This window comes from Podarcis bocagei (genome assembly GCF_964188305.1).
Source record: "Podarcis bocagei genome assembly, chromosome: 12".
NCBI classification, from domain to species: Eukaryota; Metazoa; Chordata; class Lepidosauria; order Squamata; family Lacertidae; genus Podarcis; species Podarcis bocagei.
The window spans coordinates 14033560-14048553 of NC_138137.1; the positions used below are offsets into that span (position 1 = coordinate 14033560).

Here is a 14994-nt window from a genome sequence, read left to right on the forward strand (position 1 = left end):
GTAAACAGCATTTCTGTGCGCTGCTCTGGTTCGCCAGAAGCGGCTTAGTCATGCTGGCCACATGACCCGGAAGCTGTATGCCGGCTCCCTCGGCCAGTAAAGCGAGATGAGCGCCGCAACCCCTGAGTCGGCCACGACTGGACCTAATGGTCAGAGGTCCCTTTACTCTTTACCTTTAATGTTGGCACCAGAAACGGGCTGTGGCAAAATGGAAGAACGGTAAGGTGCACATTTTGCATGTGGAAGTTCTCAGGTTCAGTCTTTGGTACCTCCATCGTTAAAAGAAACTATGCTTTAATGAGAATAAGCAGAATGCTGGTACGCACCACTGAAATTGCAGGTGCTTTCTTCCTTCCCTGTTGCTGCTATACCACCAAAAATAAGCCATAGCTTCTTGTGTTATCCGAGCCTGGACTGGTGGTTTGTTTCTCTCCAAACCAACCACAAGCAGGTAGCCAAGGTTTGTTCTTATTCACATTAAACCATAGTTTATTTTATCTACAGTTTTAATATGATGTGAGAAGTATGTTAGTGTAAATAGTTATCTACAGTTTTAATATGATGTGAGAAGTATGTTAGTGTAAATAGTTAGAACAGTTGCCCAAATATGGTCTCCTATGGCCAGTTCACATTTTAGTTCACATTCACACGTATGCTAAATCCTCCATTACTGGATTATTCTGTACACTTACCTGAACTGACATATCATCTGTTTTACTAAAGTGTGTCAGGACAGCAACACAGCGATTAAAAGCCTCTTGCAGAATCTGTGGAGATAGAAAAGACATTTTTCCCCCCTGAACACTGTCAGCAGCAAAAGTTGAGACGATTGTTCTCATTTAGCAAATATTTCTCTACAAATTTTTGGATGCCATTTTAAAGCCACAATGTAAAATTTAATACTTCAAATGCCTACTTGTTAGAGAAAGAGACGTTCAAGTATTCTAAGCCAAACCAATAATCTGAAATTATCTGGTGTAATATTAGCAACATTTCTTAGAAGCCCAGTTATTGTTTCTTTTGCTTGATATTAGTTAGAAGTTAATATTTGTGTTTTTTAATAACAATCTACTTGCTTATTCTTAGGCAAATTAAGCCAAAGACATGAAATATTCAGGATTGGTTATGCAAGCTTACAGAATAGTCAGCAACAGCAGTTCTGAGATGTACTTACAGATAGCTAGAAAACATGAGGGAAAGCTGGCTTTGCAGACAACACCCAGCCAAAAAGGGTTATTAAAATGCATTTTGCAAACCAGAGCTTAATAGAAAGGATGCAAAGAATAAAACTCACTCTCTGCAAAACACAACCCACAGGAGGATTTTGAGCCTACCTCAATACCGTTCTCTCTTCTTAGTTCTTCTGCATTAAGTGCTGAGCAGTTGACAGTGTAGAAAGCTAACTCAGTAGCAGCAGGCAACAGGGGAGATTCTTTGGAGAACAAGAGGTCGTCTGAAGTTTCTATTGTGATTGTCTTAATCAACATGGGGTAGCCTGCGTATTTATAAGGCTTCAAATCTTGAAAAGAAAAGAATGCCAAGAATTAACATTCACATGTGAATCAGTCTTATGGTGACACTTACTCTATATCAAACAAATTATTTTCTGGCTTCTTACTTCAAAGGCCAACAACACAGGAGAAAGGAGAAGTGTAACACAGAATGCACTAAACAAATTAGCTCCTAACACGTATTGAACAAGGTTGAATTCCCCAAAATTCTGGGCAGCTCCTCGGAAAGTATACAGGTGAATCAGAGCAACATTTGGAAAATAGAATCTCAAGGCTCTGTTTTGAATGAAGACTTTCTGCTTTAGAACAAGTCCTAGGTTTTCTACCAACAAAGGTCCACCTATTAATCAGTGGAGACTGGGTGATTTTAAATTGCTGGAAAAAAGAGTATTCACTGCATTCAAAGAAATGTCCATTTTGGACTGGACTGTAGCCTCCAGAAGTACAGGGGCCTCCCCTCCTTCAGAAATCCACTCTCCAATGAAACCAAGGTGATGCACCTGAGAAGGTAGAGCTTGATAGTTTGCCACATGATTTGTATCGGTTGTAATCAGTGAGCTCCCAAATAAGCCCAAAGTTTTCAATAACACATAAATGAGATTTAGTATTTTACAAAACAAAATTATGTCTTCAGGTGCTAAGTATAATTACCATCTTTGTGTCTGTTGAAAAGGATGCTTTGAGCTTTCAAAATTAGAATTATATTCTCAGGATCTGGACCATCCACCACTTTGGCTGACTTTGTACACAAAAACTCATACGCTTTATTCACCTTTTCAAACATATCCTGCAAATACAATGCATGTAAGGAAGCAGATATGAATCCAATCTCAAAATAAATCAGTTGATGTTGCAAAAGAATCAGGCCAGGATTTTCGAGAAAGACTGTCTCCTACTACATAATCTTCAAAGACACGGTTCTAATTTTGAGCTTATTTTAATGTTTTTCTGACTCTTATTCCATACTCTTCTATGAAAAGTCCTACACGTAGACACACAGAAGGACAACAGAGTTAACAAGAAACGTAAGTACAACCTATTCAGAACAGCCACGTGTACAGACAGCATCGCACGCAGTATTCCAGTATTTGGCTAAGGATTACTTAATGTAAAGAAGGGATGAGACCTGCACTCAGATTTCCCCTCCCAACCTTAAGTTGTACAGCAGGAAGGGAAAGGGTCTTTGAAGTTGTGCAAATTGTGCAATTACGACTTCTTCCCTCACAATCAGATCAAAGACGAAGGAGAAATTAACAGACCTGTATTCCTGGCAGATGTGCTAAAAGTAGTCCATACAATTTTGGGGATGCAATTACATTTTGAAGTTTGAGGCTTAAAACAGTTGTGATTAAGGACTTCCAGTTCAGCGATGTGCTGACTTCATTTACATTCTTCTGCTGGGATTACAGAGCTTTGCCACATTTGCACAGAAAGGACAGATAAAAGGGGCATTGGGAGAGCTATTTCCCCCCACAAGAAAATGGAAGGTGAAACTTGAATGGAGTTACTAAAAGGAAATATATGCCTCTGTTACCATGGGGAAAAGGTGTAGGGGTGTGTGTGTGTGTGTGTGTGTGTGTGTGTGTGAGAGAGAGAGAGAGAGAGAGAGAGAGAGAGAGAGACTCTGATTGTGTGTGGATCTGGCAACTTCCACTACTGGAATGTAATGGGGTCCATAACTCAAAATTGTTTCCCCTTTCTGATGTAAAAATGTATATATTTAAGAGCTTTAGCAAACAAACAGTTGCACTTCTATTATGCAGGAATTTGTGCATAAATGGGCAGTCCTGATGACATAAAAGGAGTGACTCTGCACATTTGAACAAATGCACACTTGAATCTGCTCCCCCCATTGCAGTAACTGGGATAGATCCATGTATACAGTAGAGAGCCTGTGCTCAGACACCAGACCAGACCCAATACATCCTATAGGCATAATATATATTTAATACATAGCACTTACTCGACCTTCTGGATTCTTGTCAGGGTGGTATTTCTGGGCCAGTCTGAAATAAGCCTTCCTGATTTTGCTCTCATCGTGCCTGTCAGATACATAAAGAATTTGCTTACCTAGGATTCAATATGCTGTCGTTCAGTCAGGGCGGGGGGGAATATAACATAGATTTCAAACTAAACTCTGGCAGGTTATTTTGAACGACAGATTTTAGGTCACTTTCCAAAGCATGTTTTATGAGTTAGCTACAAAAGTTATCCATAAGATCTAGGCCAGTCTGTCTCCTATGTAATGCTGAGTAGAGGTGGCAGCGCTAATGGTGCATTTTCAGTGACTTCTCAGGACTGCCGATGGGACAATAGCAAGGCCTGTGTAAACTATTATGGCAATCCGGTCTTGGAAACTGGATTCCCCCCCCCCATCCTCTCTGCACACTGCTATGTGGGCTCCTGCACTTTAGTTAACCGCTATGCCTCCAAATCAATAGGTCAGGCTGGTCTGAAATAGAGGCGGTCCAATGCTGAACCATTATACTATTGTTCCTGTACAGAACTTCAGCCATGCCAGCTGTTCTTCTGGTTCTAGAACTTAATCACAGGGCAACTAAGTTTAAAAGATACAAGATACACAAGCTAAGGGTCATTTATATGAAAATGTCAGTGGAACCAAAGAGCACATAACTTACTGTCCTTGTCCCTTTGGGAGATGGAGAACTTCATAAGCATCATCTATTGACATTGTGGGCGCCTTCTTATCCACCTCCTTCTTCCAAGCATCTAGGGTATCTTTTAAGAGTTTAACCTGGGCAGGGTGGTGGGAGACAGAAAATTCCAAATGAGTTCTTCTAATGTAACTTCCAGATCTTCCCGGGGTGGGGGTGAGGGAGAGGAAGGGGGAGATAGCTGCTATTACTCAGCCACCTGGCCCTCCTCTCTATTAGAAAACCTACAATATAGGAGTTTTGTTGTTTATATTGGAAAATTAGAATACACTCCTTTATTTATTTTAATTTTTATTGATGCTTTAACAGTAAATTGGTACATCCATTTCACAATAATCTTCATTATCCTCGTTTTTATTCTGATTATATATGCTGTGATCTTTTCTGTGAACTGCCCTGAGACTTCCAGGTATAGGGTGGTATATATACTCAATAAAAAAAAATAAGAATACATTATTCAACTTTCCCACCCCAGCCCTCCCATGGGTTCCCTTTTACTCTTAGCTGTGATACACATCTTTCTCTACCTTCTAATTGATTTAGCTGCTGTTCATCGATCTAGTCCTACTTGGGAGATTTATGAAACTGTTATAATTCTTTAAACAATCTCCAAAGTTTTCCCATTCCTCTCTTATGGTATGTTCATTCTGGTTTCTTATCTTTACAGTCAGCATCAACTCCACATATTCTATTAACTTATTCTGCCAATCCTCTTTTGTTGGACTGTTTTTATCCTTCCACATTTGTGCATAGGCTATTCTGGCCGCAGCAGTTGTATAAAGAGCAAGATTTAATGCATTCTTAGGTATCTCACCCTCTATCATACACAAAAAGAACATCTCGGGGGTTTTTTTTTGGGGGGGGGAATGTCAACCTCAGCATCTTTTTTTATTTCTGTGTATATCATCTTCCAATATCCCTTAGCTTTCTTACATCCCCACCACATTGAACACACTCCTTGTTTAAACTTAACTGGCTTTGAAACTGTATAATTTAAAACAGAACTGTTAAGATCACGGCACACTCAAGATGCCAGTAAAGCAGTCATGGCTCTCGCATTTCCCCTTTTTATTTTTCAATTCTGCTTTGCTGCAGATTGAGGAAGAGTGCAAGGCATTTAACTTACAGGGTCTTTAATTGGCCAGTCAGGAAACCGAAGTTTATCACAAAGATGCCTGAGGTAATAGATGTTACAAAACAGCTCGTTCTCCAGCTGAGGATAGTTGATTAGTGGTATCGGGCAGTACTGGTAAAGCGCTCTTGTGTTACTTTGAAGACGAGGGGTGAAGTCCGCAAGATGAGCAGCAATCTTCTCTATCATAAGGCGCCTGTGAATTGCAAAAGGCATTTTGAAGCAAACAATTGCTAACTTTCTTCCAGATCACTAAACCATTAAACCTTGTTATCTGTGGCAAGTCACAAAGATATCAGGTGAATTTAATTACAGTCAGCAAACTGAAAAAAGGGGGGCGGAATACTGATGGGGGGGAACCCACCTCTTTTGCTGGAAGCGTATAAATCAAATTACCTCATTTCACTGCTCCAAATAGCTTCTGGAGTGTCGAATTCGCCCAAAAAAATTTCAGAAAATTTTTCTGGTTCATAGTTTTCCAAGTAACACACCATAGCTTCCGGCAGGATGTGTCCAAGAATGCTTCTCTGAACTATATCTTGCCCTTTCATCTAAAAAAAGAAGTTGTCGGGATGTAAGTGTGAAAATGAAATGAAAAGGTATTTAAATATACCTTCCTGAAGAAACCAGAGGCCTTTCTCCTGGGCATAGTTGGCCAATTGGTGTTAAAGAAGGATTGGTGTTTTTGTATTCTTTCTGAATTTTTTGACTGATAAAACATAATAAAATATTAATTAAAAAAAAGTAAGTGTGAAAATGAAATGAACACGCTTTTGCACGTCTTTACCGGTTGCTTTTGTGATAATGGAGGTATTAATTTTCACAAGCCACTATGTGCAGCACAACTTGCAGAATCACAGAGTTGGCAGGGGGACCCTGAGGGGCATCTAGTCCAACCCCCTTGAAATATATCAAGAGTTAGGAGCCTCAGGCGCAGAGTCCAAAGGCGGCCCTTCATGCCTCTTTATTCCACCCTCTCCATAGTAAGTAAGTAAGTAAATAAATTTTTATTTATACTCCGCCCTCCCTGGCCAAGACTGGGCTCAGGGCGGCTAACATCAAATACATTAAAACACAATCAAACAACTGATTAAAATACAGCTTAAAAATTAGAACCAGGATAAAATTAAATGACTGCCCATGAATTACAACTATAGGGGTCGGGAAACTCAAGTATTCATCAGGACCAGCTATCCATGCTGGTCCCACACGAGGTGATAAAAAAGCCAGAGGGGTAACTTACAGGGTCCATAGAGGGGAGTCAAACTGGGCCCAGACCGAAGGCCAAGTGGAACAGCTCCGTCTTGTAGGCCCTGTGAAAGGATGTCAAGTCCCGCAGGGTGCTGGTCTCCTGCGATAGAGCGTTCCACCAGGCTGGGGCCAAAGATGAAAAGGCCTTGGCCCTGGTTGAGGCCAGTTTAACCTCGAGGCCCAGGACCTCCAAGATATTATTTGCGGACCGTAAGGTCCTCCACGGGGCATACCAGAAGGCGATCCCATAAGTATGAAGGTCCTGGGCTATATAGGCCGCACCAAGCACTGTCTTGGTCTAAAACCCCTACACCCCCGACCCCCAGTACTCTTCCCCGGCTGGAATGTGTCATTGAACCATGAGAATACCTTTATAGGAGAAGGAAAAGCCTCTGACTTTTGCATGGATGGGATACAGTCTGCTATAAAAGCCAGATTCTCTGTATCTGGTCTGCCCCCCCCCCCCCGGGATATGTGGGCCCTGCAAGGCTGCCCAGAAGTGAATGGAACGAGCCTGAAGGTTTATTGCCCTTGCCGTACAGTGGTACCTCGGGTTACATACGCTTCAGGTTACAGACTCCGCTAACCCAGAAATACTACCTCGGGTTAAGAACTTTGCTTCAGGATGAGAACAGAAATCGTGCTCCAGCGGTGCGGCAGCAGCAGGAGGCCCCATTAGCTAAAGTGGTGCTTCAGGTTAAGAACAGTTTCAGGTTAAGAACGGACCTCCGGAACGAATTAAGTACTTAACCCGAGGTACCACTGTACATGTGTACCCAGCAGTGAGTGAGTACAGCATTGCTGTCTTGGTCTCAAGGAATTTCAACTCCTACAACTACAAACTGCTCTGCGGTTTGCCTCCACAATCACATTGCAGCACAACTACCAATGCATTTAACGCTTTTGAGTTGTCTCCACATTCATCTCCACCAAAACTTCCTAACGCTAAATTCAGTTACATATTTCCAACTGTTTGGTTAAACATGGTGTAGCTAATAGCGCAACAAACTTTTGTCAATTTGCCTTTTAAAAGGATCCAGCACATTCTGAAGAGAGAGAGTTGTTTCAGATAGCAACAAGACCCCCCAGACATTTTCTCTGTTTAAATGCTTATACTTAGCGCATACTTGGAATTGACTTGTTTTGTTGAAGCATTGCCAGTTTCTTTTGTAATATTAATTGCTGCTTACCTCTTCAGACTTGAAGGCCTGCTTCGAATGTGTATACTTCAAAAACCTAGAAAATAATTCATATATACTTTTAGCTCAATGGCATGAGCTCAGAATGCAGGTTAATGGGACTATAAAACTTGCACCTGCCCTCTAACCCGTCTGATTCTTGGGCTCTCACTGGCCATCTAGCACTAAATACAGCCCCTAGGGACTCTCTTCATCAAACGACCCCTCACTATTACCATTATACAATGTAGCCTGGTTTCTTTAAGGTGGTCCAGAGACGAAAAGTGTAAAATGATTTTTTGACTTAAAATCTCTCAGAAACGAATGCTATATCCTTGCATTCACACTTACCTGGTGTGAAACTCTATGTTTAAGTAAACATACAACAGATGCTAAACATTTATTGCTTTCACCTTGCAACGGGGAGCACGTTGGAACCGGTATACATCATGATGAAGAAGAATACTCCACTGAGGTAAAGGCGAGGTAACTGTGGGTTGTCTTGCATGATGTAGAAAAGCAATATGGCCACTTTCTCAACAAGAATGGGATCAAAGGTCAGCAGCAGCTGCAATGCAAAAAAACAACAACTTAACATGGTTTTAAATTGTGCATTTCAGATCAGGGCTACTGCTCCCAATCAAAGTTCCAAGATTTATTCTCTTTTCAAAAAGCAAAATATGCTGAAAAGCAAGCCATCTAAATCTTGACGATCAGACTGCAGATCAGCTTACCTGAATGATGTGAGGAAGGCAAGTGCTGTCAGAAAGGAGCCTCTTCACTCTGGGCAAAGGCCTTATAATGGCATTATCCTGGTCTCTGAAAGGGAAGAAGTTTCCCTAATCAGCGTTTGAAGTGCACAATGGCCAGCTGGTACAGTGGTGCCTCAGGTTAAGTACTTAATTCGTTCCAGAGGTCCGTACTTAACCTGAAACTGTTCTTAACCTGAGGCACCACTTTAGCTAATGGGGCATCCTGCTGCTGCCACACCGCTGGAGCACGATTCCGGTTCTCATCCTGAAGCAAAGCTCTTAACCCGAGGTACTATTTCTGAGTTAGCAGAGTCTGTAACCTGAAGCGTATATAACCTGAAGCGTATGTAACCCGAGGTACCACTGTACTGTAAAACAGGGTTACCCTCAAAGTGGTTGATACAGACCTCCTCAGGTCGATGGAACTGTGTAGGGGGTGAATAAAGGCTATGGGTGTTTGCGTGAAAAGAAAACCACAGAACTGTAGAGTTGGTAAGGACCCCAAGGATCTTCTAGTCCAAACCCCCACCTTCCCAACTCCCCCCCACCCAACTTCTTTGTTTACACCTTACCTACTGGGGAAATAGCTACACATTGTGACAAGCATGTTGAGGATAAGTGTAGCAAGGTCCGTCTCATTCAACACAGCTTGCCCAGTGGCAAGCAGACACCATTTCAGCTGAGGGATAACTTGCAGCGGACGCCATCCATCCATGCCCTGGGCCCAGCACCTGGTTTTGGAAGTCAATACCCCTTTGGTCCACAGTTCCTGCATCTATGTTAGGAATGGATTGCCACAGAGAAAACAGAAAGCCATAATGCAGTTGTCTCTTTTAAACTATGTCTTTAGGAAGTTGTGCTGAAGGCACTTTCGTTCCGACACTACCATACCCTTTAAACAACCTATCCCTGGATATCATATCAAGACACTACAGAATTTTAGCAAACCTAAGAACTTTTGACTCAACCAAAATGGGCAATCAAACAGGTTATGGATCCGCTGAGGCCACAAATGGAAGACATTTGCAATGCAAATAGTGCCAAATGACTAAGAGGACTAAGTTTTTAAAAAAGCAGTTGCTAGCAAATGTGCAGTACAAAAAAACCCCAAAAGCCAGTCAGGAAGAAATGGTAACATCCATTTGGCGCAACCTGCCAGCCATTCTTTGTCAAATTCTCCCAGTTCTGCAGACCCAAATGAAGGGATTAATAGGAGGTGCCCCACCTTTAGGGAATTGTCAACCAAGAAGTGGGACATTTCCCCTCCAAAGCAAACCATACAAACCACACAGCATGTGCTGGCTCTGAAATTATACCTGTTAATTGTGGAAGCTGAAATTCCCAAGAACAACAATGACCAAATGAGATATGTCTATAAGCACATCCTTTCCTCAAGTGTTACGGGGCATGCTGTAACACAGCCTTTCTCAACCTGCTCTGAAACCCCCTGATAATTGGCCACGTTGGATGGGACTGATGGAGCGAGAGCCCCAAATATTTGAGGGTCACCAGAGTGGGGAAGGTTGCTCAAACAACGTTGTGCTTTTTGTGTTCGTTACCTTTGACTCAAAAGGCGCAACCGCCACTTGAAAAGTTACCTCGTTCAAGCTGTAAGGACCACTCCTCTCTTTGTCTGCATTGCCAAAGTACCACTCTTTTTCACTCTCTCTCTTCATATCAGGTGATGCTTCAATTACATTGCTCTTAAAAATGAAAAACAACAACCCCATTTAGAGTCAGAAACAACACACATATGAACTACTTTCACAGCGCTAAATGCTTCGATTTGAAGCTTATTTCATAGAAACTACAATATGGCTAAGGAGCTTTTTAATAACCCACTCCTAAATTATATACATGGAAGGAAAAGAAATTAAAGATGTCCTACTTGCAACGGCACGGTTGCCCGACTTGTGTGCAGATGGGCAAGAGTAAGGAGGTCCACGAGGATCCGAATGCCATTTGAATCCATGAGCTCCTTGACATTTTTCTGCAAGAAAGGGAAAACAACGGTCACGTGTGTTCAACTGCAACATAAGATACAAGATTAAGTGATTTAGTTCAGCATAATCCATTAACTTCATGCTACACAATTACCCAGTACTTAATGACACTAATACACACAAATACATAAACTGATGTACAAACAAATACGTCAGAACCTTTAAAATTAGCACACACTTATAAAAATCACAGATATATTCTAAGAGCCATAGCTATCTATTTTAACGGGGGGGGGGGCACCCCTGATGTCTATTTTTACCTTATTCCTTAATACAAGAATAGAATTTGTTTTATGGATTTGGGATTTTTAGCTGAGCCTATCTCTTAAAAGATCAGGACAGGTAAAATAAAAAACATACATATGAACTGTGTTTGTCCATGAAACATCTAAAATACTTTCTTAAAGCCAGTGGACTGACAGCTGGGGTAGCGCAGTCAGTAGAGCATGAGATTTTTAATTTCAGGGTCATGGTTGGAGTCCCACGTTGGGCAAATGATTCCTATATTGCAGAGGGGTGGATTAATAGCAAATACCAAATAAATAACTGGTGAGACTTTTATAGGCCTTTCTGTTCAATATTTGTGATTCAAAGGGTAACAAACTAGAGTGGCTTACAATTTTCCAACCAAAAGTATCGTATCCTTTGTGAAATAAGGAAAATATTAGGTGGAAGTGAAGTTACAGGGAACCAGGCAGAGGGCCTTCTCGACAGTGGCACCCTCCCATCAGATGTCAAGGAGATAAAGAACTACACAATTTTTAGAAGATATCTGAAGGAAGCCCTGTATCAGGAAGTTTTTAATATTTGACATTTTATTATTTTTTACATTTTGCTGGATGCTGTGCAGAGTGGCTGCGGAAACCCAGCCAGATGGGCGGGGTATAAATGAGAATATCATTCTTATTATTATCTCCTTGTAAGACATGCAATATTCTCTCAGCAATTCAACAAATCTAATGACATGGTTTTTGATCAAAATTGTAGTATCTCCTCCAATTCCATAACACAAATGAAAGAGAGCGACAAGATGTTTGGAGAAGGAGGCATTTATGAGCACCCCAAGCTACAAATAAATGCTGCTGTGCACGTACAGTGGTACCTCAGGTTACATACGCTTCAGGTTACAGACTCCGCTAACCCAGAAATAGTGCTTCAGGTTAAGAACTTTGCTTCAGGATGAGAACAGAAATCGTGCTCCAGCTGCGCAGTGGCAGCAGAAGGCCCCATTAGCTAAAGTGGTGCTTCAGGTTAAGAACAGTTTCAGGTTAAGAACAGACCTCCGGAACGAATTAAGTACTTAACCTGAGGTACCACTGTATTTAAATTTATTAAAAATGGCACAATTTATGCAGAAATGTGAGGTTGCTCACCTTGTTGAGAATCAGCTTGTTTAGGAACACTATCAATCGGTCCCGCTCAAGTCTATCAGTGCACTAGAGAAAAATACAGGAATAATAGGGAAAAGTCTGAAAATGTGCTACAATGTTATCATTTATTTAAGATTAAATATGCTGCTATGTTGAAGGCGCAATTATCCTCTTATCAGTGCTAGAAAGTGATCTACTAAAACATGGATGAACAAAAGCAAAGCAGATCTATAGCTGAAACCAGAACTGAAGCAACTGTAGGGATTGCTCTCCAAAATGTACCATTTTAGCTCCTTTATTTTACTGCTCGCAAGTCTAAAGTGTAACCGTCAAAAAAGGATCAACACAGATGTGCCGCTTGACCAGGCAGAACACGAAAAGCTAGTTGTCATTTTTTTATACTTAAAAGTTTACATGGTTTGTTTAGCTTCCTTAAAAGTTGAAGGTGCAAATGCTACAGTTAATCACATCCACTCTAAAGTAACTCAGAAAGGTTCAGCAAATTATAAAATTCTCAAAGTAAGTATTTTTTTTTAAAAAAAACTTTATTCAAGTACAAGTCTGAAGGACAAACCATAGGTCACTGACCATGTTCAGAAGTAGCATTATTGTGAACAAGCCTAGTTTTCTCCCTGACTCTCCCACAAGAATCTTTTGCTGAAGTTTGGCTTCAACACTAACTATGGTTTTAAAGCATAGCGTTATAGCACAAACCCCAATTCAGAACAAAAAGAGAGAGTCAGAGTTCAGCAGGAGTTTCTGAAACTCCCCCAAGTTATGTAGGAGCGGGGAGAAACAGGCCAAGCTCAGAGGAGGCTACAATTAAACCATGACATCTCACCAGAGCAATCAGTGGCGTGCGGTGAATTTTTTCGTAGGGGAACAGTTAGGGGAAGAAACACTAGTTTGTAACGGCAATTTTTCAGGGGCGTGGAGCTGATGTCACGCCTGTGATCATCGTACCTCCCTCCCTAAGTCAGGCAGAAGCTTCCTGGGGTTTGGGAACAACGCACCATGGGAACAATTAGGGGACTAGTCTAGTCCTCTTAGTCCAATGGCCACATGGCATTGTTAACTGAAATTCCAAAAAACAAACTTCAATATGCCTGCTGTGCTCTCCCGAATTGTGTGCAGTAATTTAAAAAATGCTTACCCTCTCCAACATCCCTATAATATATTTAGTGTCGCTAAATGGGCCAATCTCCTCATGGCATCTTCCATAAACAATGGCCAAGGCTTGCAAACAGAGGCATTTCATACTTATTTTAGGAGTGAGCAGGAAACGGTGATACAACTCATTGAAAAATTCATACCTGTAGGAAGAAAAAGGTAGAACAAAAGGTTTATTATGCAGAAAATTAAGATTTCAGAGGGAATATTAAGATAATAGTAACTCACGATTTCTTTATCGCTCCACTGTCTTCACTTTCATCTTCTTCCAACAGCAATCTCAAGTAATAATCCCCTATTTTGATTTCATCCGACAGGCATTCATACTTCACCTTTTGAAGAGAAAAATAAGATACAGGAAGTGAGCAAAAGCTCCTGACGTAATTGCCAAGGAATCAAGGTTGTGTGGTGGGAACATAACTTTTGAATGAAGTTCCAGAATCAACAAACTGGTCAGTTATAATACTCTATTTTACATTTTAGTTTGTAAGCTAAAACATACAATGAAGAAAAACCCACCATACATATATGAACCTCATCAACAGAGAGAGAATGGATTGTGTTTGTATGTGCCAGAAGATTAGCTTAAAATACTCAGTTTAAGATATTCAAGATAAGCTTTTCTGAAACACCTACGTATCAGGCAGTTTTCTACACCTGATAATAAATATGAGGTATTATTTGACTAAAACAGTCTGATCGATTTAAAATGTTGCTTTAAAAGAGGACCCCAATTAACTGCATAAAAAATATTATTTGTAAATAAAGAGTATAGATGACAAACACCATCTTAGAAGCGGTGCATCCCTCGTACACAAAAAAGGGAAGGGGGAGAGCTGTTATATCAGGGTGCTTGCTATGGCACAGCCACAACATCTAAAAGCAAAGTGTATGTTTTCTTCCTTTAGAACTGTTGCCCTTTTTGTCAGTTTAAATGAAATCATCAAAAGACTAGGGCTGCAATCCTATCTGGGAGTAAAGGTAAAGAACCCCTGGACAGTTAAGTCCAGTTGAATTCAACTATGGGGTGTGGCGCTCATCTCGCTTTCAGGCTGAGGGAGCTGGCGTTTGTCTGCAGACATCTTTTTCATGTCATGTGGCCAGCATGATTACATTGTTCCTGGTGCAACGGGACACCGTGACGGAAGCTAGAGCGCATGGAAACACTGCTTACTGCTGCAGTAATTTATTATTATTATTATTATTATTATTATTATTATTATTATTATTATTAATCTGGGCAGAATGATGGGGGTGGAGACGCACCTTCAGGTATACTGGGCCGAGGCTGTAGTACCAATTTATCTACTTGTGGTAGTATGCTTTCGAACTGTAGCTGGGACAAAGCAATGGGAGCTCACCCCATTGCGTGGATTTGAACTGCTGACCTTACGATTGGCAAGCCCAAGAGGCTCAGTGGTTTAGACTGCAGCGCCACTTGCGTCCTTATCTGGGAGTAAGCTCCACTGAACTGAAAAGGTCTTGTTTCAGATTAGAAATGCTCAAGTAAAATTAGAGCAACGACAAAATAAAATCAGTAAGATGAACTGATTAAATTTCTTTGCTATAATGACAGTCCCAGTAATTACTGTAAGCAGGAACTGCGCGGATATAAAAGTTTCATTATGTAAAGGTCACTGAACTGTAAAAAGCTATTTCTTTTTTTCTTTCATATAATTTTTATAAAATTTTCTGTTTTATAATTTAAAATACTCATTTTGCATCCTTAAGGTATCAATGACTTATCTTCTTCTTCTTTCCCTGGTTCATTTTACATATCATAAATCCCTGCATATTTTACATAAACTATACCATTCAGTATTCCATTATTGCATCCATCCAAACTTATTTACACTGTTGAATTTATCTCAATGCTGCCAGCGTTTTCAGCTGTACACAATTATTTCCCATATATTCAATAAATGTTTTTTTAATCTTCTGTAAACGTATGT

At 40.8% G+C, this 14994-nt stretch overlaps 1 protein-coding gene across 3 annotated transcripts in view; it reads right to left on the reverse strand.

Annotated features, from left to right (window-relative positions):
* The window catches only part of DNAJC13 (DnaJ heat shock protein family (Hsp40) member C13), a 67803-nt gene that overhangs the window by 15984 nt on the left and 36825 nt on the right, over positions 1 to 14994 (reverse strand). For all 3 annotated transcript variants that reach the window (XR_014000935.1, XM_081164253.1, XM_081164254.1), the window contains 16 exons: positions 13271 to 13374; positions 13026 to 13185; positions 11876 to 11938; positions 10388 to 10489; positions 10098 to 10202; positions 9072 to 9274; positions 8482 to 8566; positions 8161 to 8315; positions 7760 to 7805; positions 5715 to 5869; positions 5313 to 5514; positions 4151 to 4266; positions 3475 to 3553; positions 2163 to 2298; positions 1335 to 1519; positions 693 to 767 (listed from right to left, as the gene is read on the reverse strand). Coding sequence is in view for 2 of the 3 variants with exons in the window: in XM_081164253.1 (XP_081020379.1) it covers positions 693 to 767; positions 1335 to 1519; positions 2163 to 2298; positions 3475 to 3553; positions 4151 to 4266; positions 5313 to 5514; positions 5715 to 5869; positions 7760 to 7805; positions 8161 to 8315; positions 8482 to 8566; positions 9072 to 9274; positions 10098 to 10202; positions 10388 to 10489; positions 11876 to 11938; positions 13026 to 13185; positions 13271 to 13374 (1971 nt within the window). In the remaining variant the exon portion in view is untranslated. The remainder of the gene's footprint in view (positions 1 to 692; positions 768 to 1334; positions 1520 to 2162; positions 2299 to 3474; positions 3554 to 4150; positions 4267 to 5312; positions 5515 to 5714; positions 5870 to 7759; positions 7806 to 8160; positions 8316 to 8481; positions 8567 to 9071; positions 9275 to 10097; positions 10203 to 10387; positions 10490 to 11875; positions 11939 to 13025; positions 13186 to 13270; positions 13375 to 14994) is intronic.